This window comes from Bidens hawaiensis, unplaced genomic scaffold, assembly GCF_021521415.1.
Source record: "Bidens hawaiensis isolate Kalapana, Puna unplaced genomic scaffold, B.hawaiensis_p1.1 tig00017162_1, whole genome shotgun sequence".
Taxonomy (NCBI): Eukaryota; Viridiplantae; Streptophyta; class Magnoliopsida; order Asterales; family Asteraceae; genus Bidens; species Bidens hawaiensis.
This window is the reverse complement of record NW_027492597.1, coordinates 119,440-147,086: the sequence shown is the minus strand read 5'-3', so window position 1 is coordinate 147,086 and position 27,647 is coordinate 119,440. Positions and strand designations below refer to the sequence as shown.

The 27,647-nt window shown below is 35.0% G+C and overlaps 1 protein-coding gene and 2 pseudogenes across 3 annotated transcripts; 1 reads left to right on the top strand and 2 right to left on the bottom strand.

Moving 5' to 3' along the window:
- Positions 1–2,758: 2,758 nt before the first annotated feature.
- Positions 2,759–5,561, bottom strand: LOC143553290 (peroxisomal membrane protein PMP22-like). Its single transcript, XM_077043311.1, has 7 exons — positions 5,346–5,561; positions 4,837–4,935; positions 4,589–4,690; positions 4,406–4,481; positions 3,872–3,942; positions 3,708–3,793; positions 2,759–3,069 (listed from the first exon to the last, which is right to left on the bottom strand). Exons 1-7 carry the CDS (start codon positions 5,412–5,414, stop codon positions 3,018–3,020), a joined length of 555 nt encoding a protein of 184 aa, XP_076899426.1. The 5' UTR covers positions 5,415–5,561; the 3' UTR covers positions 2,759–3,017.
- A 7,243-nt stretch (positions 5,562–12,804) lies between these two features.
- LOC143553250 ((3S,6E)-nerolidol synthase 1-like) lies at positions 12,805–17,436 on the bottom strand (annotated as a pseudogene). Its single transcript, XR_013138801.1, has 7 exons — positions 17,236–17,436; positions 16,485–16,795; positions 16,065–16,415; positions 14,444–14,662; positions 13,787–13,925; positions 13,351–13,599; positions 12,805–13,077 (listed from the first exon to the last, which is right to left on the bottom strand). The product of XR_013138801.1 is annotated as a (3S,6E)-nerolidol synthase 1-like (transcript).
- Positions 17,437–21,128: 3,692 nt separating this feature from the next.
- On the top strand, positions 21,129–26,795 carry LOC143553249 (RNA pseudouridine synthase 6, chloroplastic-like; annotated as a pseudogene). Its single transcript, XR_013138800.1, has 9 exons — positions 21,129–21,286; positions 21,683–21,814; positions 22,338–22,592; positions 22,662–22,743; positions 23,478–23,593; positions 23,676–23,730; positions 23,812–23,923; positions 24,001–24,153; positions 26,258–26,795. The product of XR_013138800.1 is annotated as an RNA pseudouridine synthase 6, chloroplastic-like (transcript).
- The last annotated feature ends 852 nt before the right edge of the window (positions 26,796–27,647 follow it).

Below are 27,647 nucleotides of genomic sequence, written 5' to 3'. Positions count from 1 at the left end.
TACCTATTAAACTAACACAATAAAAAACATAATATATATATATATATATATATATGTACACACACTCTTATCTCTCTTTCCTCCCACCAGCCACCATCACCCTCTCTTCCACCACCACTCCTTCATCTTTCCCTAAATCTAAAAACCCCTCTCTCTCCCTTCTTCCTCTATTCACACCATCAGACACAACCCGGATCTCCGGTAACAATCACCATCACCTTCAGCAATCCACACCGTCTAACACCTAGCATCACTGACTTCGGCACCTGCAATTTAAGGTTCCTAATTTCATAGGGTTATTTTGATGCTTGTTGTTACAGAGAAAAACATGAGAGAAAGAGAGCGGGAGAGAGGCACGATTTCTTCTTCTACAAATAAACTCATCCAGTTAATACCCAAATCTCATTTGAACGGATCAGTAGGCTTATATCATTTGCACGCATCGACAGATCTTGGGGTCTGGGATTGAGTGTGTATATTCGGATCATGGTTTTGGGATGAAATCGAACGACATTAGAACGAATCCAGTCGTCGGCTAGGGTTTGATTAGCGTCAATTGGGGTGACAATTGCGTTTGGTACCATTAGCGGCACTGAAATTTAGGTGTTTGAGTGACTTGATGATTTTAGAGTTTGCATCGGTGATTTTGGTGTGTATTATCAGACTGTTTTGGAGATGCGCTAGGCTTGATAGTGTTCGAACTGACCCGATTTAGCGGTGGTGGGTAGAGGGGGAGAGAGAGAGAGAGAGAGAGATAGAGAGAGTGTGTGTATTTACATATTATATATATGTTAAAGTTTTTTAAACCAATAGGTAAAATGACTAATTACGCTCATGTGCTTTGTACATGATCAAAATTAACGAGAAAAACTAACCGAGTTAGCGTTAAAGGACAAACGGTGTAACATTTTGAAACATAAAGTACAAATTATGTTAATTTTAATGATAAAGGACAACCACTGAAATTTGATGCAAAGATAAAGAACAATTTCTATAATTTTGTCTTTAGCATATATAAAAATCGATATTTTAAAATTTCTCAATTAATTCTAATTTGTTGTGTGATTATGATTTGTCCATATAATCATAAGTTTTTTTTTTCTAATGGTGGCTGTATGCAAACTACCTTAAAATCTACTTCTAATACGAAGAAATGAAATAAATATGGGGAATGAAATACAAAAAAAAAATGAAATGAATCATTACTATTTCTTTGTGTTGTTTGGTTATTACGTATAAATGAAATAAATCACAACTTTATTTATTTGTTTATTAAATAGTAAACAACACACATAATATTTTTGTCAATTAATGGAACGGTAATAACTGAATACGATATAATAATAAAAATATAATAATAATTATAACTTAATAATAGTTATACTATAATAAAACGATGACAATGAAACTTTTGAACATTTTTCATTTCATTCCTTGAAGGAATGAAAAAAAAAGCACCTCATACTAAATAATGAAAAATGTTACATTTGGAAGGAATTGCATTTCTTATGAATGATTCATTCAATTTATTAATGACAACCAAACATGTTTTATTTCATTTCTTTAAAATGATCCATTCCATTCCATTCCGTGTATCATTACTTCATATCAAACACTACCTAGATGTCGAATTGTTGAACAAGAACGTTTGGACCTCTAGTTGACTAGCTAGCACAACAGAGTGCCCTCTAGTTAATCAAACCAGTTGTTCCACAATTTCTTTTCTGTAGAATAGTGAAATAACTATTCCTAAACTTAATTTTGAAGAGCATGATGTCATTTTTATTAACTTCCATCCTCTTATGATTGTGATCAGAATCATAGTATTTGGAAGGATTCTTAAGTACCAATACTTCACCACTGTCAATCAATAACGTCATCATAATGTATGGTCCAAAGCAAAATGAGTTCCACATCATTGGATACTATATTATCAGTTGTTGCTTTCAAATGATGCTTCCACATGAAGAATTCATCATGAATTAGGGTTGTGTGTTTGTCACTTTGTTGATTGAACTATTTTATTAGTTCTCAATTTCAAAATGGCGTCTTACAATTTACAAATTGCCTAACACTGATCTATTTATAGTCGTGGTCTAATAACAGCACCATAAAGAAGTTAAAGCTCAAACATTCTTCATCCGTGAGAACTTCACATCCGGGTTAACTTTAGTGGTGTATACATGTAAACATGTATATTTGGGTGAGCTTGTATATCTGAGTTAAGTTGACTCGGATACACAATACACATCCGGATCAACTACAAAAACAACTTTTGATCGCTTCAGCCTCAAGATATGGCCCAACAGTTCGTTTAGAACATTAACAAACGAACATAAGCGGGCACACACACATTCACTTTCTTAACAAGCAACGAACGAACACAAACATGCTTAATTCATGTTAATTCAGTTTGTTTATAGGCTGAATACCAACATTAAATGCAACATTATACAAAGACGCCATGATGTTCAAGGTCATAAGATGCTTTGGACCAGCATGCATACGGCAAAAAAGACAAGAAACGACTCGATGTTAGGATACAAGCATTAACGGAACAGTTCAAAATGATGTTAGGATACAAGCATTAATGACGACACATTTCAAATTTACCGGATGTATACCTAATCCTAAATAAAATGGAAACAAACTAACCATACGTTTTGACCTACTCGCATATACACTAACATAAGCAAATGATCGAACGTGTTGCACTCAGACCGAGCCATATATAGATGCACAAGTAATCTATTTAGCATAATTCTAACCATATCATTGATTCAGAACAATCCCTGTTACATTACATAGCTTTAATTCGACACCAGCTTAATAATCAAGATACAAGATAATGGGACGGAACCCCGTTTTGCTGTTCGCGCATTCCAATAGATAAAAATAAGATAGAAAATATTGGTAAACAAATTTTTAATAACTTATGAGCTAAAACAAAGCCAATTTAAACATAATAGCAGAGGCAGCAGCAGAAGACGTTATTAGAGACATTCCTTTAAATTTGCTTAACCTTTGGTTATTGTCATTGATCTTGCTCTTAAATTCAAGAATATACCCCTACAAATTAAATTAAAAAATAAATATAACTAGTTTGGCTCATCTAGGGGTGTAACGAGCCAAGCCACTCGTGAACTACTCAAGCCTGGCTCGCTAAAAGCTTGAATCAACCCGAGCTAAAACGAGCCCGAGCCCAAACTTATATTGTAGCTCTTTTAATAAATGAGCTTAAGCTTGACTAAACAAGCCTATTATTCATATAATTTTTAGTTAATATATATTAACACAATATTATAAATGCTATATACAAATTTATGATAAAATAATTAAATAATATATATTATGTTATATGTAAAAAATTTATTATGATAAAATAATTAAATAATATATATTATGTTATATGTAAAAATTTATATTTGATTTATATATCAAATTAATTATAAATAAAGATAAATAAAATAATTAAATAATAAACGAGCAAAGTCCGATCCGATCTCGAGCTTGAAACTGCTCAAGACACGGGGTTGAGCTTTAGAAATAGAGCTCTGAACGAGCAGAGCTCGAGCTCTCTTAAGTTAAATGAGCTTAGGCTTGGCTCGGCTACACCCCTAAGCTCACTAGTCTACCATCATAGAATGGTATAAAACAACATAACCAAATAGACCCGACAATCTATTGTATAAACTGAAAACACGTACCAGCACATTGCGACAAAGCTTTGGAGGATGACACGGAATTGCAGTGGCACGTGTCGGTGGTTTATCCACCCGATTACCGGCCAGAACTGAACATTGGTTGATAAATTTCACTCTCTTGTTACAAAATTTTAAAAGTAACAATAAATATGGAAGTAGAGAAGTACCGTCCACCCTGTATACTGTACTGTAGGGTATTCCTTCTTGATTTTGGATTTCACCTGGATCCACGGCCTTCCTGCGTATAATTTGACATAACCAAACGCCCAAGTTATTCTCTAAGTCCGATAATCAGTTTCAAAACGCATGTCCAAACACCCGCTTAACATTTTGAGTCTAAATTTATTCACTTTGATTTTAACCAATTAATAACAAGTTAACAGACAATATTGTCCCCAAGGAGCTCTCGCCTTTATTATTGGTTCCCAGAGCGTAGACTTCCCAAGTAGGGGTGCATGAACTGAGCCACTCGTCAGTTACTCTAGATTCGCTTAAAGCTTGATCTAGGGCAAGTTTAATAAACGGGCCTGAGCTTCATACACGGAGCTTGATTAGGCTCGTGCGCCCAACTCGCATTGATGGTATTTAAGGTAGGACATTACTTATGGCTTAGTATCTCTCTTGTAGACAAAACAACATGACATGTGTCACGTAATAACAAAAGATTCAAACCATTACTACTCTAAGCTGTAAGACCTTACCCTCAATAACAAACCCATAGTAGAGCATAAAGATCAAGTTGTTCCACGGACCGGATGTCAACTGCTCAACCACCACCTGCAAGATGAAACCGCCAGCCATGAATCCCAATCACATAACTTGGTTGTAAGATTCTAAATTTCCATCGATACCCATATTCAAAGATTGATATAAATCTATAATACCTTCTTGGCAACCGTTTTCGAGTCCTTTTTGCCCTTGAACAACTTATCCAACATTATATGGTAATAATGCCCAAATGGTCCCAGATATGCAAACCCAAAAAGCTGCATATTTTCTTAATATTAATCATTCATCCATAAACAACCATACACTTTAAACTAAGATCACTCTAATACAAGATTCTTGATGACTAATAGTCAACGGATTGACTTCAAAAAGTCAACAAATATGAAAGATAATGAGATCATACCACTTTGAGAATAAGACGACGGATTTGCAGTTTCTGGATGCCAGTGAGCTTCTGAGAAACAATATCACTGATCGCGGACAATACTCCAGCAGTTATAGCCTAAAATATGCACAAATTATAACCCAATTCATAATAAATCAAGAAAAACAAAACCCGTTTCTTGATTTAACTAAAACCACAAAATTAGTAAGAACAACAGTTCAATTTCAACAAATGAAACAAACCCAGTTTCTAATTCACCAAAATAAGCAAACCCATTTCTTGATTTAACTAAAACCACAAAATCAATAGAGAAAACCGTTGGATTTCATCAAATGAAACAAACTCAGTTTCTATTTCATCAAAATAAGCAAAACCCATTTCTTGATTTAACTAAAAACCACAAAATCAACATGAAAAAACAGTTCGAATTCGTCAAATGAAACAAACCCAGTTTCTAATTCACCAAAATAAGCAAAACCCAGTTCTTGAAATCAACATAAATGAAGTAGATCGAGAAAAGATTGCACCTTTGTTCTTAGTGGATGCTGTTGAAGCTGTAGCAAGTACTGCTGAAGCCCTCTTTTAGCGATCGACATGTTTTGAGGATGATTTGTTGTCGGAATAAAAATTGAATTGAACAACCTATAAATTGTCGAATTTCACTTTATGGTTGTTGCTCGGAAATTGAATATTTTTTTCCTACTTACCTAACCATGACTGGCATTGTACTACAAGGGCCCAGATGCCATATAATCAAAGTGTGTTAAAGGTTGGTAGTTGTGAACATGTAAAAGTTTGTTAACTGGACCGGGTTTAATTCAAACTCATATCGATTATGAACATGTCCCGGTTTAAAACTGAATGTTGGTTTGAGAAGCTCGGTTGTCAAGTTGAACCGTTACATTTTTATACTTGAAACTCGGTCTGGCTTGAACATAAAACGGTTCATCATTTTTTACCAAAATCAAACTTGTTTAAGTCCGTAACCCGATTTGTGCCCTCACCACTTTGATAGAATTTGTGTGAAAGTAAACATAAAATAAGTTTTGCCTATATTAGTTTTATATTATGAACATATTGTTTATCTAAGTATCCTTAACTTCGTATCAATATTTTGGCTAGAGGGTTTTGATTAAATATATATAAGTAAAACTATCGTTCAAATCAAAGGAAAAAAAATAGGGTTACGGAGGTGTAAATAACAAAGCGTGGTTAATTATGCTACATATAACTAGAGTAGTTACACTACCGCGATAATTATTCTACTTGTACAAGCAGTTAGGCTATGTGTAGTGGAAGGACTACATTGATGGACGATTTTTAACACGTGACGTCACGTCAGCAAATGACGATTTTCATTTTAGGATGTAGTGGTTTGTAGCCCAGTATCGCCCCACTACACAATACACATTGCCTTACACTACTTATAACGAAAGTAATTACACTTGTAGTTATACAAAGTAGTTACTATAATACAATTACGCTACCTCTAAACTATAGTAATTACACTACTAGACCCAGTAGAATCCCACTTAGAAAACAAGTAGTAGTATGGTTTGGAAAAAATATGATTTAGATGAACCATACATCTTTCCCAATTATAAAAATGTTGGTTTTAGGGAGACCCCAGCTCCAGGAAAAAAAATACACGGACATGAAAAAGACGTTAGAAACGTAGGATCATAAAACATAAATACATAATAAATGTCACAAGCCACAATCAAAACATAACATTAGTAAGAGCAATAATAATTACTCTAATCACACAACAATTATAATTACTCTACTTGTAAAACTAATTATACGAAAAGAAGTATGAAACAAGTACGGTTCAAAGTTAAATCTATTGAACCGATCGATTACTTGTCAAACCGTGTGTTCCGTGAGGCTTTCCCACACCTAAGACCACCCGTAGTGTGCGTTTTGGGGAGCATTTTTGGACGATAACGCGGGGGGGGGGGGGGGGGGTACACCGCCCCCACCCCGCCCCCCCTGCGTTTTGAGTTTTTTTTATAGCGTTGTATCTAAAACGCGAGAAAAGGGCACAGATATCAAAAAATGACCGTTGCATGTTACCGTTGGAGAATAAAAAAAATAAAATTATTTCTTTATATATTAAACCAACTATAATTCCTAATCAAAACTCATCAAATTTATAAAAATTCTCTTTCAACTCTACAACTCTATAATTCCTTACACAAAATTCACTATATATGGATCCTCCATCTATATATAAACAGTTTTTCGGGCCCGACCAACAAGCCGAGGACGTGGAGGAGGATCAGGCGGTTACGAGTGCGATTATGCTCGCGACAAAGTACATGACTTCCGTTACGAGTACAATTAGCTCTCCACCCCCCGTTTCAAAAAGAGCAAATATCGAACGAGATCGTACCGAAGCCAACAACCGACTTCTGCGACTCGCCGAGATACAAGAACCCGAAGACCTTTAGGCGTCGTTTTCGGATGTCTAAAAATTTATTTATGCCATCACCAAAGATTTGGAGCGTGAGTTTGATTACTTTTAGCAAAAGCCTGACGCTCGAGGGACGCTAGGATTCACGGCTATTCATAAGGTTACGTCAGCCGTACGCGTGCTAGCCTACGGAAACATGATCGACATCAACGACGAGTATTTAAAGATGGCCGAAAAAATAACTCGGGACACCTTGGAGTATCTTTGTTACAGTACGTTTTGTTTTTTTTTTTAAATAGTTTTATCACTTGTTTACTGTGATCATTTATTTTATAAAAGTTTTGTAAAATATAGGAATATTGAAACTATATGGACCACGCTATCTGAGAGAGCCCAACTTTAACGATCTACAACGTCTTTACGAGGCATATACAAGGGTGTATGGTTTCCCCGGCATGATAGGGAGTGTAGATTGCATACATTGGGAATGGGCTAATTGTCCAACTGCATGGCGAGGTCAATTCACACGAGGTGACCAAAAGGGACCAACGGTGAGCCTTCATGCGATCGCTTCATACGACCTTTGGATTTGGTCGGCATTCTTTGGTGTTCCCGGTTCCAACAATGACATAACCGTCTTAGAGCAGTCTCCTGTGATGGAGAGTTACATATCTGGGACCGTTCACGTCGCTTCGTTTTGGGCTAACGATACCTTCTACCATCATGGGTACTATCTGGGTGATGGAATATATCCAGAGTTCGCGATAATCGTTAAAACATTCAGAGACCCGATGGTTGAAAAAAGACAATATTTTAAGAAAGTGCAAGAGTCTGCGATAAAGGATATCGAGAGGTGTTTTGGTGTTCTTCAACAACGATGACATTATGTTAAAAATCATTGTCGTCTGTGGTCTTTAGAAAGAATGAGATGTGCTATGTATGCGTGTATCATAATGCATAACATGATCATCGAGGATGAGGGAAGATCAATATGTCCAACTTTCATACCGGACCCGGATCCACCACGGACTCCAGCAAGTATGGAGCAACGACTGGAAAACTCGGATTCCGTGCGGTCAAGAGAGATACATAACGTACTAAAGGAGGATTTGGTCCAACATCTTTGGATGTATCGGCCTCTGCCTGGTGAAAACGATGATCAAAACGAGGGCAACAATGAAGACGATGATGAAGATAACGACGACGATGGCGAAGACGATGAAGACGACGACGACAAAGACGACGACGACGAAGAGGGCGAAGACGAGGGCAAAGACGACGACAACGTCAACAACGACGAATAGTTTTTTATTTTATTTTCATGTAATATTTATTTAATAAAATATTATTATTGTTTGATTATTCTTATTAAAAATTAAAAAAAAAACAAAAAGTGTAAAAGTGAATAATGCCGGGGGGTGAAGAGTTATGACTACAACCTGTTTTTGTAAAAAACCATAACTCTAACTGAACGTCACATGACACATAATGTCTGGATATGAAGAGTGATGACTACACAATGTCGAAGGTACTAATTTAGAATGGCGTAGTTTTGTCAACATCCTTTTTTATTTTCCTCCGAATTTAAAATACATCACATCACGTCACATGAGTGCGACACAAAACAAAGAAATTAAATTACAAAAATGAATAGGAGACGTGGCGATATTTTCACCATTATTATTATTCAACTCCGATTGATTGATTGATTGATTCATCTGTTAGTTAGATCGGTACCATTATCTCTTTTTATTTTAATTTTGAATGTTGTTGTTACAAACAAGCCCTAAATTAAATTTTACTACATGCTGAATTCAAAATAAGATCAACTGACATCTCTTCTTTTTAGATTTATTCTGTTTGTTTTTTCGACCTCGTTGTTGTTGATGCTTCATGTTTAATTAGTCAGGATTTCATTTGAAGGATATAATGATGAGTGCAACCATCAGACGTAAAGCTTTGTCTCTGCTCAATAATGTATGTATGCTTGCTTCTGCATCATTCATTTTTCGTTTTTATAGAGGTGTTTGTTTGGATGCACATTTATACCTAATATGACAACTTTTATATATATGTCACTTTAGCACTTAACAATTCCGTATACTCTCCTACTATCAACAAGTTATCCTTTTGCAACTTGCAAAACACTAACAATTGTAACAAGTAGGAACTGATCAAGACTTAAAACACCTATATCAGGAATATCGCCAATATGATCTGTACCGATATTCTGACCAATATTTCACATGAGGACAGATAAACGAGATATCGCCGAGATTGACTACAGAGATGTTTATGCATGTATACTGCCATTCTTATGTGCATAATTGATATATTCGTGATAAACTATAATAAGTTGAAGTTGTTGATTAGGGCATTGCGCAATCAATAGAGAGGACCCAACCTGCATTAGCAGGATCTGCATCACGTGGATATGTTGCTGGTATCCCAATGCTTGAGGTAGTTCGGTTATTTCTTTTTTGATTAACGTATGCCATATTATAATAAAGTTCTGTGAAGTTTTGACATTTCATACGGTAATAGAAATTAGAAAGTAACATATTACTTGATTAAATGTGTTCTCCAAATAAGTTTGACCATGTTCACTTGTTAGCTCTCACTTTTGTTGAATTGTGACATTAATTGTTGCTATCATGTGTGATTCTGCTAGGAAATTGGAAGAAAGTCAAAACTGGTGCCGGATTTCATCAAGGTATGTTTAATATTGAACAAGAATATCCATTATCCAAACTGAAATTCATGAATTTGTTAACATAAATCACTAGATGATGTACGACTTGAATAATTGCAGGTCCTCCTGCTTACTCAAAATCCTTGAGGTAGAGAATTATGTTCTTCTTCGTCACTCCTTTATTGTATACTTTTTCATATGGTTCTCATTGTTAATCTTATGGAAAAGATAAATGTTGATGAAAACTTTATTAACTGCTAGTTTATGAAAAATATTATTGTAGTTAGCTTATAATTATCATACTGCTGTAATAAAAAAGATGAAACACCATCCAAACACACCCTTATTGACCTAATATTTGAACCCAACGTTTCATTTACAACAATTTTCTTGTCACAGGGACGTTGTATCATCGCCTAAAACAGATTTTCCAACCCAAACATGGAGTAGATCTTTCTTTACATACCGTGGTATGCTTTTTCAAGCGTCTTAAATCTACTTATTATAATTTATAAACCATGCAAGTTTTTTAGTATTCAATATATGTTGAATACCGTTTTTTTTTTATTTTATGTTCATATGATGAAATTCTTTTTGCTTAATATTACATACAATCAATTTTTTGTAAGTTCTGGCATCCATAATGTGATTATCTTGAAACAGAACCTGCTAAATTAGAGAAGACAGTCAACACCTTGGTCAAAAGGACACACACTGCCCCTGCTTATTTTACTGCCTCGGGTGCTGTTGCTGGAAGTGTGTTAAGTACTCCCATTGTAAAGGCTCCACAGGTGCGTGTTTAAATCTTTTGTTTTTAACTACGAAACTTAATTTTCTACAATTTTTTTAATTGTAATATACTCTTGTCAATTTAAAATTGTAAAAACATGATAAGATTTGGCTAACTATATAGATTTAGGTAACACGTTAAAAATTTGTCATGTTTCTGAAGTACCTTTTATTAACGACAATGTAATAGAATCATGTGGGACCAAGTCATTGGCATCAATCATTGATTAGGGGTGAATATACCATAGCTATCAAATGCGTTAGGCGCAAAGGCCTCTCTGAGGGCCTAGGCGTAAAAAAGGCGTGGATCTAAAAAAGCGCATCTAAATTAAAAAAATTATATTTGATAGATTGCCGTTACTGTTGCTAATAACCTCGACTCATCTGGTAGCCTCTGTTATGCAGAGTTAATTATCGATCAATCACTAGTTCACTATATTTGATAGATTGGCGTTAATCGTTAATTTTGTTAATCCGATGATTTTTTTGTAAATGGTTTAAATATATTATTCAGAAAATATCAAATCCGTAGGATCCTCCTATAATTGCGCCTAAAGTGTTGCAAGTCGGTGGAATTGCGCTTCGCCTGAAATTAGCGCTTAGGCAGCCAAAGCGGGTGCTTTTGATTACTATGGAAAATACAACCGGATTATTTATTAATGTGTTGATTATGTTTATGTTTTGTCTCTAACCGGTCAAAAGGGGGTAAGACAGAAACTAGTCCATTTATTTGAAAGAAATGTGTAGGCTTGTAAACGTACCGAACATTCATTGAATCGTTCATCGTGAAGTTTGTTCATGTTTGGTTATATAATAAACGAACGAACAGGAACAAAATCTGTTGTTTAGTTAGCTAAATGAACGAACATGAACACGTCTTGTTTGTTCATTTATGTTTGTTTAGTTCAAGTTTGTTTAAGTTTGTTCATTTACTTTCGTTAATATACTCATTTAAACTTTAGGCTTATTACAGTTTATTCTAGTTTTAATAAGATTTTAGGCCCAAAACATTTACTTTCTGTTGGTTTTAGCTCAGATATGTTCATCTGTTTTCAGTTACGTTTGTGAACATACACGAACTCATTCATTTCTTAACGAACAAACACAAACAAGAACACCCCCTTTGTTTGATTGTTTGTGTGATCATATGTCCGGTTAAAGTTAAACGAAAGAACACTAACATGCTCCGTTCATGTTCGTTTGGCTCGTTTACACGCTTAGAAACGGGTCATATGGTAGGTTGAAAATCTCCAAAGTGTATTCTTAATGCATAAGGCCTCCTAAATGATTTTCTCTAGAACGTCTAAAGAAATTTGTATTAATCCATATATTTTATTTACTTTTCTTTTGGTGTTTGCAGGCGGCAAAACTAGGCCTGGGCTCGACAGTATTTTCAACTTTCCTACCAAATCTTGCTTTATTTTGGCATATAAATAACGGTATTGAAGAGATACTGGCAGATTATGTTCACCATGAAATGACCCGAAGCCCGATCTTGGTGTTAATGAGGCTCTTCCTTATAGTTGCAGCAAAAGATGTTTTTGTGGCCACAAATTAAATCCATCCTTGTCAGAGTTCATAGGTTTGATCAATAACTGTTGTCTTTTATGTATTTTGAATACGGTGAACGCTCCGAATAAGGATTAGTCCTAGAAAGTTATAGGGCTTGTGAATGATTCGGTTTTTGAGGTTTTGGTTGATGGAATCGTTTTGACTTTTGATTTTTAAGCATGACTTTTTTTTTTCTTTTTTATATCATAAAGGGTGTATAATGGCCTTGATCGTTCTTAACATGGTTGTTTGATTACTAGTAGATTCGGCAAGTATATTATAACGAAGATGCAACGCGATCTGAAGTTTTGGCGACCATGCTTCTTTTTAAAACGGAATCTTCAATATTTACTCTACCTTTTTTTTTGTTCTTATTCTCTCAAGTTTGTTCATAAGAAAACTAGGAGAATGTGAAAAATCTTAAAATTAAGTCTTTTTAGTTCTACCCATACACAAGCTTTGTATTGTACAAGATATATAACATGTCCACTTCATTGTATTAACTAAAATAGTTAGTATATAAAACTGTCTCAGACTCTCACATGATAGACTTGATATAGCCTTCTATCAGATCAAATGAATTGTTGTGTTTGTAACCATACATTGATGGAATCAGCCGTGCAAAGTTTATAGAGCCTTTCAAGAAATTTCCCGAAAAAGGGTTAGGGGAGAGGCATTGTTTGTTTTAACGCTTCCATGTGTCTGAAATCATCTTCCTGACGTGCTCCCGGGCAATTTTAATAGTACTATACTCATGTTCCATGAGGAGACACTTGACATATGATCCATCATGGTCGTCTTGATTCTCTTCCTGTTAGAAAGATCATATATCGAGTCAGTTACATATCACAAATTAGTAAAGGGGTTAGCTAAACGTACCCATTTAGATTTTCAACATACCCCTTCTTGAAAACACAAAATCAAAAAGTTTTGCCCCTTTTAGTATGGATATGGGTAAATATTAGTGATGTAAAAAGTTGAAAGGGAAGTGCAACATATCAAAATGGAGGGACAAGGTATGTTTAGCGCAATTCGTAAAGGATCTAATACATTGTCAACATAAAATTTGAGTAAACATTTTAACCTGTTCAGATTTCAAATCATCTGTAAGACGGAGAATTTTTGAAACCGATGATACAATGCCATGATCATTGTCAATAAGGTTCCCTTTTTCTTTGGTGGCGCCATCACCAAGGAGGTAAAACATGTGAACTAGGAAAACTTGTACACCCGAACTGATCATCCCATTCTTCAAGTATTCTTCCGGCTTTGGAATATGCCCAGATGCAAACCATTTTGCTTCCACCAAAAAGGCATCAAACAATGTCACCCACTGCAAAATTGTTTTGGAAAGTGTAGAGGTAATAATATATTGGATAATAAAAATATTACTTGCAAGTGGTATGGTGTTCGTCCCACAAAAGTGGCCGGTGTGGGTTAAAATCCGTAATGAGTTTATCTTTGTGCTTGTTTATTATTTACTTAAAATCTAATATCACAATGAACAGTATATATCATACCGACTTTCGTAAGGATTTTATGGGGTTAAATCCATGTTTGTCATAAACTCTGCGCGCAATCTCATTTGTAGTGTCATATAAAGCTTTGAAGCATGACTTATCATAGTATGGAAGCTGCTTTACAGGGCCAATATCCCACCTGCAAATATATATATATATATATAGGGGAAGGTTCACGTACATTTTGATCTTAACATGAGTATGTAGGAAATAATGCCAATTTATTTAAAAATGTGAACGTAAGAAACAATACCAACTACAATGCCAATCTACATAAACAATGACTTATAATAACAAAAAAAGAACCTAAAAACTACAACAAAAGAATCAAAATCAAGACCTAAATAATAACAGCATATACCAGCAAATACTTATAACAGCAAAAGAAAACATCTAATAATAACAAAAAAATATAAATAAGCAAATACTTATAACGTCTCATAATCGAAAATTAGCAAATACTAACAAAAAAATAGCAGCAAACACCTATAAAAATAAACCTAATCATAACAACAAATTGGTTCTCACTGTTTTCATGTTAAGAATAAAATGTATTTGATCATGTTTCTATATATATATTTGTGTGTATTAATGATCGAAAATATTAAAAAGTAAAACATAAAAAAATTAGAAATGATGTTATGGTTTGTTGTGTACATGTTGACCGCTTCTGTAAGTAGAGTAAGTTCATTAAGGCTTCCATAGATATCAAAAATATCATCTATGATATAAATGAGAGAGACGGTTTTTGTAAGATCGATTCTCTGCTGCGACAAGGTCGGATTTGATAAGGAAACCATAGGCACAATATACCACTTTAGAGGTTGGTTCCTTGCAAGATTTAACTCTTGCCCCAACCCTAGGTCCTCCCACCACCTACAATAGAAAAACAAGAGTATGTAAATATACGTGTGCAGTTGTGTACCATGCACATATACATACACACATACAGACATAAATATACATGTTTACCTACATAACTTTATGTTTTATTTTTTAGTTAATTTTTATAAAATAAATATGAGATTTTGGTGTTTGATTGGTCCATGCAATAAAAATAAGCAAATAAAACATGATCTTCCGCCCGCATGCCATGTTTTGTCAAAACGTTTGCACCCCAAAAGCTGTGAACAGGCCCCGCCTGTATTAATGGTGTGAAGGTGTTTCTAGCTTATTCGAGTGGCTGGGGTGCCTGGATCTACTAAAGATAGCCCGCCAACAAATATCAATCTATGAGTAGAACATCGACGGTGACCAAGATGACTTGTCACTTGTCACAAGGGGAATATTTTATTATTATTTCAAAGCCATGCTAAAAGAATATCGAAAGGAGCATCACCATCAGCCAATATCTGTCCATAAAAGTAGTTACTAAAATTCCAAAAATGTCTCATTTTTATTCTTAAAGAGAGATTTTAAATATGTTCCTCTAAAATTCAAATTCGTCCGTTGTCTTTTTACTAACTCGTCTTCGGATCTATGTTAGAAAATCGAGACGACATGTTTCTTAACTCGCCGTCTCGCCTCCATATTAGCTCATAACACGTCGCCTCCCCACCATGCTAGCTCAAAACCCATTGTCTCCCCTCCATGTTAGGTCAAAACTCGTCGCCTCCCCACTGTGTTAACTAAAAAATTAAATCTAATAAATCTTGTTATTTAAAAAAATATATCTAAGCAAGACACACATAATATAATTTGAAGGTATGCATGAGTTTTCTAAATCATATTAGTATCCAAAATCCAATATACAAGAACTTAAAAACCAATAAAATTTAAAATATTTAAATATTTTTTAATTAAGTTTTGGATCCATGTTTTTAGTAAAGATAAGGTAGAATTTTTATTTAGCTAACAGAGTGGGGAGGCGACGAGTTTTGAGCTAACATGGAGGGGAGACGATGTGTTTTGAGCTAACATGGCAGGGAGGCTACGGGTTATGAGCTAATATGGAGGGGAGACGGCTAGTTAAGAAAACATGTCGTCTCAATTTTCTAACGTAGAGCCGAAGATGAGTTAGTAAAGGGAGAGAGTGAGAATTTGAATTTTGGAGAAACATATTTGGAATCTCTCTCTAAAAATGAGACATTTTTGTAGTTTTCCCTTCGCAGTTTTATTACGAGTAATCTCATTTGCAATACGCTAATCATGGAATTTACTGAGTGATCACTGACGACCTGCTTTAATCTAAAAATATTTATGTAATTGCTTTCGTCAGAGATCACTCAGTAATTTGTCTTCAGTGATACTTTTTTTACCAGTTTCTTGTGAATTGCACCTTAAGATTTCATTTATTTCTGTCCTGCGAATGGACTTAACCATCCTACTTTCCACCACTGCTAATTCTTTCAAGATTTTGGCGTCAGATTCTTTGGGGGGGGGGGGGGGGTTATGTAAACTGAAGCTCGTGAAGTTTCTTCGGTTTGGATTTTCAAGTGTATATCTAACCATTTTGGCTTCTTTGTCATCGAGAAAATTGAGTGCTTTTTGCAGCATGTGGCTGCTAAATGTTGCAGCTTCGTCGAGTATGTCTTCTTCCTCTATACATAAATGTGAAGCTTCATATAGTTCCATCAAACCTCTAATGTCATATTTAAGATTATCCACAAACTTATCATTCTTTCCCTTGCTCAAAAATATCTGTGACAATGAAAAACTTATATTAGTACGTGACTCATAAATGGAAGATGGTAAAAACAAAAATGTTGGGAGTAAGAGTTCTTAGAAACCTGCGGACACACGAAAACCTTTCTGCCTTAAGATTCGAAAACATAGGGAGACCTCATAGAGATTTCCATGTTGAAGGAAATCTTTGTTGATCAGTTGAAGGTAACACCTTTCAAGAATTTGATTGATCTCATCTTCGTAGAGATAATCAAGTCCTAGCCGTTCAAGAACATCGACCGTTAATAGATCATCGAATTTGACATCATTAGTATCATTGCTGATCAATTCCCGAACACTTTCTACCAATTTTGTGTGCTTCACAACAGTGTCTTCGGGCATGCACTGCAATGAAGATTTGCAAAGAGTTTTATTTTTAAAACATAAAAACAGAAAACTGAAAAAATATGAATGGAAAAGCTGGTGCATATAAAACAAATACGAGTAAAATTAATTATAATCATGTAATATAAAAAACAAAAAAACAATTAAGAGGCCAATCAGGTCGTGAAAGACACGTTGAAGGCTAACAGGCCGTGAAAGACTCGTTTGACGGCCAAACAGGTCGTGAAAGAAGCGTTGAGACCAAACATGTCGTCAAAGACGTGTTTATAAGGGATATTTCTGAAAACTTTTATTTATGGAGACAAAAATGGAATCTCTCCTCATTAACAGGACATTTTGGGAATTTTCCAGTCAAAAAATGCCAAGGAGATGCATTCTTTGGTATGCAAATCATTACAGATTTTCGTGAAATCAACAAAAACGACATTATAAGTACGTACCTGCAGAGGTAGTATGCTCATGCACTTGCGTAGGGATTCATTAGGCTTAGAACACCATTTGAGTCGATCTGAGGGAGTAACGGTCCACGTATGTGTATGATCATGTGCTAAAGTTGTATGAAAATGGCCAGGTTTTAAGAGCTGTGGAATAGTTTTGTGAGTAAATGAAGTAATTGCTGACAAAGTAATTTGAGCTGCCATTGAAGACAGGTATATAGAGATCATAGATCGATGGATTAAATTAATTTCTTGTGACAATAATGTTGGTACTTATATAATAAAGGTTTGAGGAAAAGATCATAATAATTTAAATGAAGGAGCATGTGACACGAATAGAGGTTTGTTGAATGTTAGTTACTAAAAGTGTTATATATTGTCACAATCACACCAAGGACCGATATACCTGAATTTGAAAATTAAGGTGGAAGTTAATGCCCACCCTCAAAATATATATGCAAACTAGACTTGAAAAGATGTTATTTCATCAAAAAACTAATCAAGTAGTCAGGTCCTGCTACATATTAGTATTTCACAATCCCCTTAAAAATAAAATATCTAGTAGGCTGATCCTCTTTACATATTTTTAATTCTTTTATACTGATTTAACTAAAAAAAAGTTTATACCTATTTTTAGAAAGTTTCTTATCTTGTGATATTTAACAGATAACAAAACTTAAAGATATACGGAAATCAAGAAAAAACATACACTAAACGTGGTTTATAACAATAAAACAAAATAGTTATTTTCTGATTCATAGGAATTCTTCTAGGACACATTTGTTTCACATAATGAAATTGAATTGGAATTTGCAGAGGATTTGAAATCGGAAAGAATTGAATATGGAATATGAACATTCCAATAGGATTAGGAAGGAACTGGAATTCGAAGGAATTGAAATTCAATTTCTTTCTTGATGTATTCGTTTCACAAATAAATTGTAATCTATCACCACAAATGAATTGAAATCGCTTTTTTAGCTAGGATAACAACGGAAACATTTTAATTTATTTAAATTTTTTGTTTTTATATATATTTTGCGTTATAAATTTATTATTATTTATTTTTGAATTTTTTTGGGTTTTATATTAAGATAAAACACCCATCAAAAAATATTCAAGAAAAAATTTCAATGAATTTAGTTGAATTCCGTACATTTTGGAAGGATTTGGAATCCCTTTATTTAAAGAATTTGAATGAATTGAATTCCAATTCTTTGAACAGAACACATCAAAATGGAATTAAGATTCAAATTCCAACGAAACGAACACGCCATATCATGGGATTTTAATTCCAGTTCCTTTGAATTCCCATAAATTTTATGAAACAAACGCGCTAGAGTCCCCTTATTAGGAGTCTCTGATGAAGAAGATCAAGTTGGTGCTTACGAACGGCTTGATACATTACCTCCCTTCAAAAGAAATCAATAACAACAGGTTCGGTTTTTATGCCAAAGAACTATAAGTTTGTTTTCAGTAGGATCGATTTTGTCATTCAAAATGGGATAACAGTGCAGCTTATTGGTCACTTACTCACAATTCTATTGTAATTGGATCATTTTGTATAGAATATGAATATCAAATGGCCAGTTGGATTAAAAAAATAACAACATGCCTTTAGAATTTTTATAAAAATTTAAATTAAAATAGCTAATATCTAAAAAGAGTTCGGTATTAACTTTTTTTTGGCGCCTAATATCTTTTTTTTCTCTCATATTTTACTCATTAATTTAGAACCCACAATGTTTTAGTTCAATATTACATGATAAATTCTATTATTAAGAAAGTTATAGTTTTTAAGTATGTTAACTGTTAAAGTTTAGGTGGGTGAGTGGGTTCTTCACCATTACAATTTGATTATTGTTTTCTATGACAGTGTATTATGTTTCGTTTTAAATTTTGTTATATCACGTTTTAACGTACTGCAACATGCGAGTTAGCAAGACATAATGCATATGCACGTTTCAAAGTTTTAAGGTCTATTTTTTTATACGGTTTAATGAGTCTTGGTGCCTAAATTTATTTTGTTCGAGATGTTCTCATAATATTTAATAGAGTTAAGTGTCATTTTCATACATGTGGTTTGTTCAATTACGCAACTTTAATACCGTTTTTGAATTTATTGCAATGGCTACTTCAACCTTCTAAAACTTGCGATTTTAGTATTTTTTCTAACACCGTCTATTTTTCTCCGTTAAGTCAAGGGTATTTTGGTAATTTTATTATTTTCTTTATTCTTTTATTTATTTTTAAACCCCAAGTGAGAACATCAACAATCCAAACCCTAAATCCCCAATCAAGCCTTTCTCCTCTGTTGATCCTCGCCACCTCATGCTCGCCGGGAAAAACGCACCCAACCATCACAGACGCAACCTTATGCTCACCGGAAAAATGCACCTAACCACCGCCGCACCTATCTTCTGTTCGCCGGAATAAGCACCTAGCCACTGCCGCACCCAAATCTTGCTCTCCGCACCAACCGCTTACATCCACCATCTTCACCCACCTCCATCGCCGCTCCGTCACCCTCATAACCGGAAAAGGCAAAATTACCAAACTTCACTCAAAAACCCAATAATAATAATAATCGAGCTTACCAATTCGGTTAGGTTCATGACTAACTCATCGAGTTACCTAATTGAGAGATGTGTTCGATTCAGTTGGTTTAAAAGTTGTGTTGGATCTGAGGTATCATCCAGAATCGGTGGTGGAAATATAGGAAACGTTGAAGATTAAGAGTGCGTAAATGAAGAATAAGTTGTCTTTGATATTCATGGATAATGAAGGAGTGAGTTAGATTGGATTGGTGGACGCTCATGGTTTAATGTTATTATTGTATATGGAGAATTATTATTGGGGATGATAGAAAGAGGAGAGATGGTGACTTTGTTTTATGGATACAAGGAGGTTAAGGTGTTTAAAACAAGGAAAAGAATAAATAAAATACTAAAATGCCCTTGACTTAACGGGAAAAATAAACGGGGTTGGAAAAAAGTACTAAAATCGTAAGTTTTAAAAAGCTGAAGCAGCCATTTGCAAGAAATTCGAAAACGATACTAAAATAGCGTAATTAAATAAAACATAGGTATGAAAATGGCACTTAACTCTATTTATTATTTACATATATCTTTTTTGTATATTATTAAATAAGGAGGGATATGACATTTTTCAAGATGAACGTGCGGTTTTCTTTATTTGATTTGGCCTTTCATCTACTACAACCTCGTAATGATGGTTTCCTAACTTTTTGTGTTTGGCATCCAAAGTAGAATCTAGATAAAATTGTAGTTTGCATTCTTGTAGTTTTGAGGTGGGAACCACTTGTGCCAAGGTGTTTTTAGAAATGAACTGTTTGCGTCGTTGTGGTTGTCATGCGGTATCACATTGCGTCTCTTCGGCATCTTTCCGTTTAAAAATTCGTCAATTGAAGGGACAGTTTCGTACTTTAACCCCTATATACAAAATCCTACCCACTTCAACCCCTTTTTACACCGGCTTGCAATATGTGTCCTTGTGCGTTGACTATGAGCCACTATCACATTAGTATGGGTCTGTGTATGTAATCGGTTGTGATATTGACGGCTCGATTTCTGTAGGCTTTAAAACATTTATTTTGTCATGTTATCCAAAGTTGTAACAAAATTTTTGGTCTAGTCTCGGACCTCATATAATATTCATCCGGAATAATCCCAACACACTCCACTCGGTCTTGGGTGATGTGGCAATGAGTCAACGCGAATTCCGCTAAAAAAAAAGTTTCGGTAAAACCCAAACGTTTGTAAAAACCGAGCATTATTATCAGTCCCGGGTGACAAATAAGGAGATATACATATATACACCCGAATAATAATCCTGACATCCTGTATATACAGTACTCTACTCCCTCCGTCGTGAAGATGGCTGCTTCATCATCACTGTTAAGGCTTCCCAGTTTTCGGAAGTTGGTCGCAATACGACGAACTTTTGAAGGCGCCACCACCACCACCACCAACCGCCACCGCTACAGTACCATAGCCGCTTCTCAACTTATTATTTCCACACCCATTTCCGTACGGTACTCCCTTATCCCCTTCAATAAGATAATATTAATATAACCAATCCATATATATATACTTGGTTTTTGGATGTCTCAAACTCAAAACAATTATATGAATTTGAGCCTCAAATTTTATGGTGGGACTACTTTTCTTTAATTCATTTATTAGTCAATGAGTAATTGATTATCATCCATTCGAAACTATAATTGTTGTGCTACACAGATTATTATTTTCTTGTAAATTACTTAATATTGGTTTTTCGGTTCGGTTTATTTTATTTTTTTTTAGACAACAAAACCGAAATTGAATCGAAAAATTGTTTTTTTTTATTTGGTTACATTTTGGTTATTTCGGTTTCGTAGTTCGTACACACCCTAACAAGAAATTTTGGTAACTGATACATGTTTTTTTAGCCATGAGGAATATGGTCGCTTGCTTCCGTGCCCATCCGAAAATACTCTACCAAGGAACATTGAACACTTAGTTGTTAAAGAAGAAGGCACCATTCTTGACTTCATTGCTAAAGCTTTGGATCTTCCACCTTTGTGAGTTTATATGCTCCTTTACCTGTTTTATTAACATTGTCATTATTTATTATAGTGTATACATATTTGGCAGACAAAGAATTATGTAGATTTTACTCACTCAATGAATGTTCTAATGTTTATGTTGAAACCAATTATCATAAGATTAGGCCTCTAAATGAATCAAGTGGTTAGTGAACAGTTTGTGAATTGTTCGGCAGGAAGTTATGTTCGTTTATTTAATAAACTTGTTTTGTTCATTTAGTTAAACGAATAAATATGAACACATGTCTTATTCTTTCATTTAAGCTTGTTGGTGTTCGATCGTTTGACTTCATCTGTGTTCGTTGGTTTACCCGTGTTTAAGTCTGTTTATATATTTAGTTGAATTTTTTTAGGCCCGACAGATTAATGTTCATGTTTAATTTATTTGGTGTTTACTTGGTTACGTTTGTTCATCTATGTTCAAGTATGTTCGTTCGTTTGTGTGCATTTATGTTCATGAACCGTTCGTTTATACGATTAACATGGTTGAAATTTGAAGGTATGTTACAGATCTTATTCAATTTGGAGCAGTGCACTATGCCCTCGTATGCCCGAAGCCACCTGTAACCGCCACGTCAGACGAGATCAAACTGTACAAAGAATTTACTAAACCATCAGTTCTACGAAAGCGAGCTTCAATCAAAGGGAAAACTGTAAGAGAGGCACAGAACACATTCAGGGTTACTGAACCCGATCAGTTGGTTGAAGCAGGGGCGCATGTGAGGGTACATGTTCGTCCAAAACGATTTCCAAGGTACAAACAAGTAATGCATGTGTTTACTGATTGTTTTTAAGTTTAATTAATGTATTAATTGTTCACCAGATGCTATGTAATTGACTGTAAATCAAGAATAATTGCTGTGACGGAGTCCTACGTGGTTCTCAACAAGCCAGCCGGCACATCGGTATGTGAATCATTTTCCCCCTTTGATGTTATTCAGGAGTATGCATGAAACCTAAATAACTGACTTGTAACTAAAATACCTGAACCCAACTCAAAACGACAGTTTTGGTTTTTATGTTTATTTCAGAATGCGAATTCACGGTTCGGTTTCGGTTTTGCATGTATCGAGAACCAAAAAACCCAAACCGAACCGAAAAATCCAAAAAAACGACCCTTGTTATTGAATTCATGGATTATAATTTGTAACTTTAAATGTTAAGTAAATTATAAAAGATTAAAAATGGTGTAGCCAAAAACTTTTAGGCTCAAGTGTTTACTAATCAATTCATCAACAAAAAAATCAGACACAGTTTCAAGGTCAAATTCTGGGCCATTTTTTTTACCCAAAATTTTCAAGCCCAAATGGAAGTACTGGAACCAAAGGGTTTTCAAAAGCCAAAACACCAAATTTTTGGTTTTTAGTTCGTTTTAAGCTTCCAACCGACCCATGCACAGGCTTATTTTATGATAAGCCTAACAAAATGGGCGGCTTGGGTTACGGGTCAAAACAGGTTGGGTCAAAGTGGGTTTCAGGTTCGGTTTGAGTCCAAAACCAACCCAAACCGACCCATGCACATACTTATCTTATGACTTAATAGACTTATGATAAGCCTAACAAAACGGGTGTGTCCAGTTACGGGTTTCGGGTCAAAGCTGGTTTCTGTTTCTTTATTGTGTCACTTCTCTTTTTCTTAGGTAGGTGGAACTACCGACAACATTGAAGAAACATGTGTAACTTTTGCCACACGTGCTTTGGAATTAACCACTCCGTTAAGGACAACTCATCAGATTGATAATTGCACAGAAGGCTGGTAAAAATTTAATCAGTCTATTTGTTAGTGTTTACTACTAATAATTTATTAACGACTAAACTTTATGACATTTGTTTTGTAGTGTTGTGTTAGCAAGAACTAAAGATTACTGTTCAGTTTTTCATAGAAAAATCAGGGTACGGGTTTATTAGTAGCTGTGCGTTTATACTTTTGCTTCTACTTTTTATAAATGCGTTTAAGTGACTGTTTATTATTAGGGTAAACAAGTGAAGAAGCTTTATCTTGCACTTGCTGCTGGTCACGTGCCATGTGGAGTCATGACACATTATATGCGGCCATTTAGAAAGTCACCTAAAGTAACATCTGAAGGTACTTTTATAAAAAAAAGTTAATAGTATTTGTTTAAAAGAAGATGTTTGAATACTGACCTGTGTTGACTTGTGCAGAGTTCATTAAGGGATGGAATTTGTGTCAACTTGAGGTTCTAGAATGCAAATGCTTTACTTGAAGAGAAATATGGAATTGAGGATATTAATTGGCCTCATAAGGAGTTTGCGTACGAGTGTAAAGTCAACCTGTTGACTGGTCGTACGCACCAGGTAATGATACATTTTAGGGCCTTCTTTTGGCCTTGTTTTATGCTAATACTTTTTATTATTTAGTCATAGAAAGTTTTCTATAGGGATATAAACGAGCTGAGCTGCTCTTGGGCCACTGAGAACGTATCGCTAAAAGCTCGAAACTAGCCGAGCTTGAACGAGTGTCCAGGCTTAAATTAGAGCTCGTTTGATATAGGAGCTTGAGCCCGAGCCTGTTATAGTGCTCATTTAATAAACGAGCTTGAGCCCAAACTTCACATTCCAAGCTTGACTAGGCTTGCGAGCCTAAACGAGATATTATATATATTAATAAGATAAATATTATTTTATATGACATATATACTTACATAGAATGAATATTATATTAATAACGGGCGTGAGCTCGAGCGTCACATACTGAGCTTGACTAGGGTTGCAAGCCTAAACGAGATATTATTTATATGAATATGATGAGTTATATTTATATGATTATATAAAATTACATAATAAATAGTATTATACATAAAGTTATGATAAAAGCACAAAGAGTTAAGTGCCATTTTAGTACCTGTGGTTTGCTCAACTACGCAACTTTAGTACCAATTTTGAATTTTGTGCAAATGGCTACCTTAGTTTCAAAAAACTTGCATTTTTAGTACTTTTTTTTAACTCCGTTAATTTTCATCCGTTAAGTCTGGGGTATTTGCATAATTTTTTTATTAATTGATTTATTCTTTTATTTTTCTCTCCCTTTTTATATTATTGAACCAAAATAATAATCAAGACGTGCATTACATCATCACAACCTTCATGTTCTTCCTCAGCCTCATCTCTTCTGCTTTCGATTCCGATTCTTATTTCAGTTCTGGTTGTTACGGTAACGCCGGAGATGGTAGATTACCAAGGTGACACGTGCATCGCACGTGCTCTTCATCAATTACTCGCGATAGTTAACGAGATTCCGATGAGTTCGATAAAATACGAGATTGTATCGTACGCCGAGAAATTGATGGACGAGCTTCGACATTCTATGAAGCAAGTTACTTTACTATTGTATCCTCCGGCGAGATTCCGTCGACAAAACCTAACTGGATTCCGTCGACGAGATTCCGTTATTGTATGCATTCCGTCGACAATAGTAACTCCATACTTTAACGAGATTCCGTCAACGTTCATGTATGCATTTATGATGTAACAATTAAATCTCGAGGCGTAGTACGAGCCGTTGCGGAGAGCCAACGCCGTCGCACTCGCCGGCGCGTTTTCATGGACGCTTGATTAGTTTGAGGACCCAACCCATGGAAATGGTATACAGGTGAATCACCAGTTCACAACCCAACCCATGTTCTCCACTAAAGAATCACACTAAAAAATGTGCAATCGGAGATATGTAGCCGCTAGCGACGACGGAGACGATCCACCGCAAAAGGAATCTGATGAATGTCCAGTCACCGGAAAAGAAAACGGATGAAAATTTACGAAGACGGCGAAGGTATTCAGGTGAATCACTGGTTTGATTAATTTTCTCTCCTTTTATATTAGTTTTTGAATTTACGGTCTCTTTTACTTGTAGGAATTAGGGTTATTAGGGTTTTAAAGAGAATGAATTTGGGGAAAGGGGTTAGAGAAAAGGAGAAAAGAAAAAGAAAAACAAAAACAAAAGTATAATAATGAAATTACTCAAATACCCCTTATTTAAATAATGAAATCACACAAATACCCTGGACTTAACGGATGAAAATTGACGGGGTTAAAAAAAGTACTAAAAGTGCAAGTTTTTTGAAACTAAGGTAGCCATTTGCACAAAATAAAAAATGTGTACTAAAGTTGCGTAGTTAGACAAACCACAGGTACTAAAATGACACTTAACTCAAGCACAAATAATATATTATTTGTTACATATGAAAAAATATGTGTTTATAATTAAAATAATTAAATATGTAATTTATAATAAATGGGCCGAGCTATAGATCGAAAATCTTTTATCAAGCTGACCTCGAACTTTAGACATAGAGCCCAAAATGAGCTCGAGCTCGTTTACACCTCTAGTTTCCTTATGAAATATGCTGCGTCATTCGGCCTTTCTTTTTTATTTATTTTTACTACAAACTTTGGACGGTCACAGATTCGGGCTCAACTGGCAGCGTGTGGTGCGCCATTAGTAGGTGATTCGATGTATATGCCAGCTGTAATGGCGGAGTTAGCTCGTCCAGGGCTGAACCCGTTTGGGAAGTACAGTAAGCAGTTTGAAAGTGAGGCAGATAGAGAACGGGCCACTGAAGAATGGGCTGCACAACATGGGAAAGAACCAAGGTTGGCTATTGCTCTGCAAGCTTGTCAGATTTCATGGGATGATGGTGACCATTTCTATGAGGCTGGGCCTCCTTGGTGGGCCCAATAGAAGCTTCTGAAATTTCGGTTATGTTGTTTGTGAACTGCTTGGGGCGAGGAAAGGCGAACTCGTACATTTGCAGATTTGATGCATTGCCTATTGCGACGATGGTGTTACAGAGTTTCAGTTCAAGAGCGTCGTAAGTTCGGATCACTTGGGCTGACTTTCAAAGGCTTCTTTAACTATATTTTTTACTTTATGTAGATAGTTAATGCTTTATACATGACTACAAGACAATATGATTGATTATAAAGATGATCAATTTTTTTTTTACATAAAGCTATTCTGGAGGTTTTGTGGTTGAATTCATTGAAATGTTTGAAAGACTAGATATGATTTTGTTTTATTGTTTAAATTCTTAAAGTTAACTATAATAACTATGTTGTGACTCACCTCTATCTAAGAGGTCGAGGGTCAGGTATTAGGTGATTTGTTAGTAGATTAGTAGTTGAGGGACAGGAATAGGTGATTTACTAGTAGCTGTTCAAATAAAAAAAAACCTATCTTGTTAATAAATACTATAATAAAATCAAAGTAATTAATAAAGCAAATTAAAAACATAGTTAACCACAACACTTAAATTTACGGATGGCAAATTAAAAAAAATCGGTCTACCAACTTTTAATCTAACTAACTCGCATATTTTGTACCAAGCGAAACAAAGTAAACAGCAGTTCATTGTCAAGAAAATCTGGCAAAAAACCAGAGCACATACAAGAAACTCTTTTAAACACCAAAACTAGCAATATCCATACTCATAAACCCAATGTAAGAACATCAAAAGTACTTAACAAAATCTTATCAAAACAAATATAAAAAATGACAGTTCTTGATGCGGCCCGTTCGTTCAAATTTCAGGGAAATTGCTCAGGGAAAGATCGGCACCTATTTCTCGATTCTGGTCTTGATTAGCACCAATGCCTCCCATTTCACCTGCAAAATTAAATTTATAACTGCTTTGCAACAACAATAACAATAATAATAACAATCACTTTTAATATTCATATGTTACATACCTGTTTGTTCTTGACTTTCTTGCATTGATGGTTGACTTTCCACAATGGTGTCTACGGGAGGTATAACCTCGGGCTCTTTTGCAGGCTGCTCGTTGACCACCGGTTCA

Coding starts and splice junctions, on each gene's coding strand:
- LOC143553290 (XM_077043311.1), bottom strand. CDS start 5,414: ATGTCGATCGCTAAAAGAGGGCTTCAGCAGTACTTGCTACAGCTTCAA. Junction 4,691..4,836: donor GTCGTCTTATTCTCAAAGTG/GTATGATCTCAT, acceptor GAAAATATGCAG/CTTTTTGGGTTTGCATATCT. Junction 3,794..3,871: donor TACAGTATACAGGGTGGACG/GTACTTCTCTAC, acceptor ACCAATGTTCAG/TTCTGGCCGGTAATCGGGTG.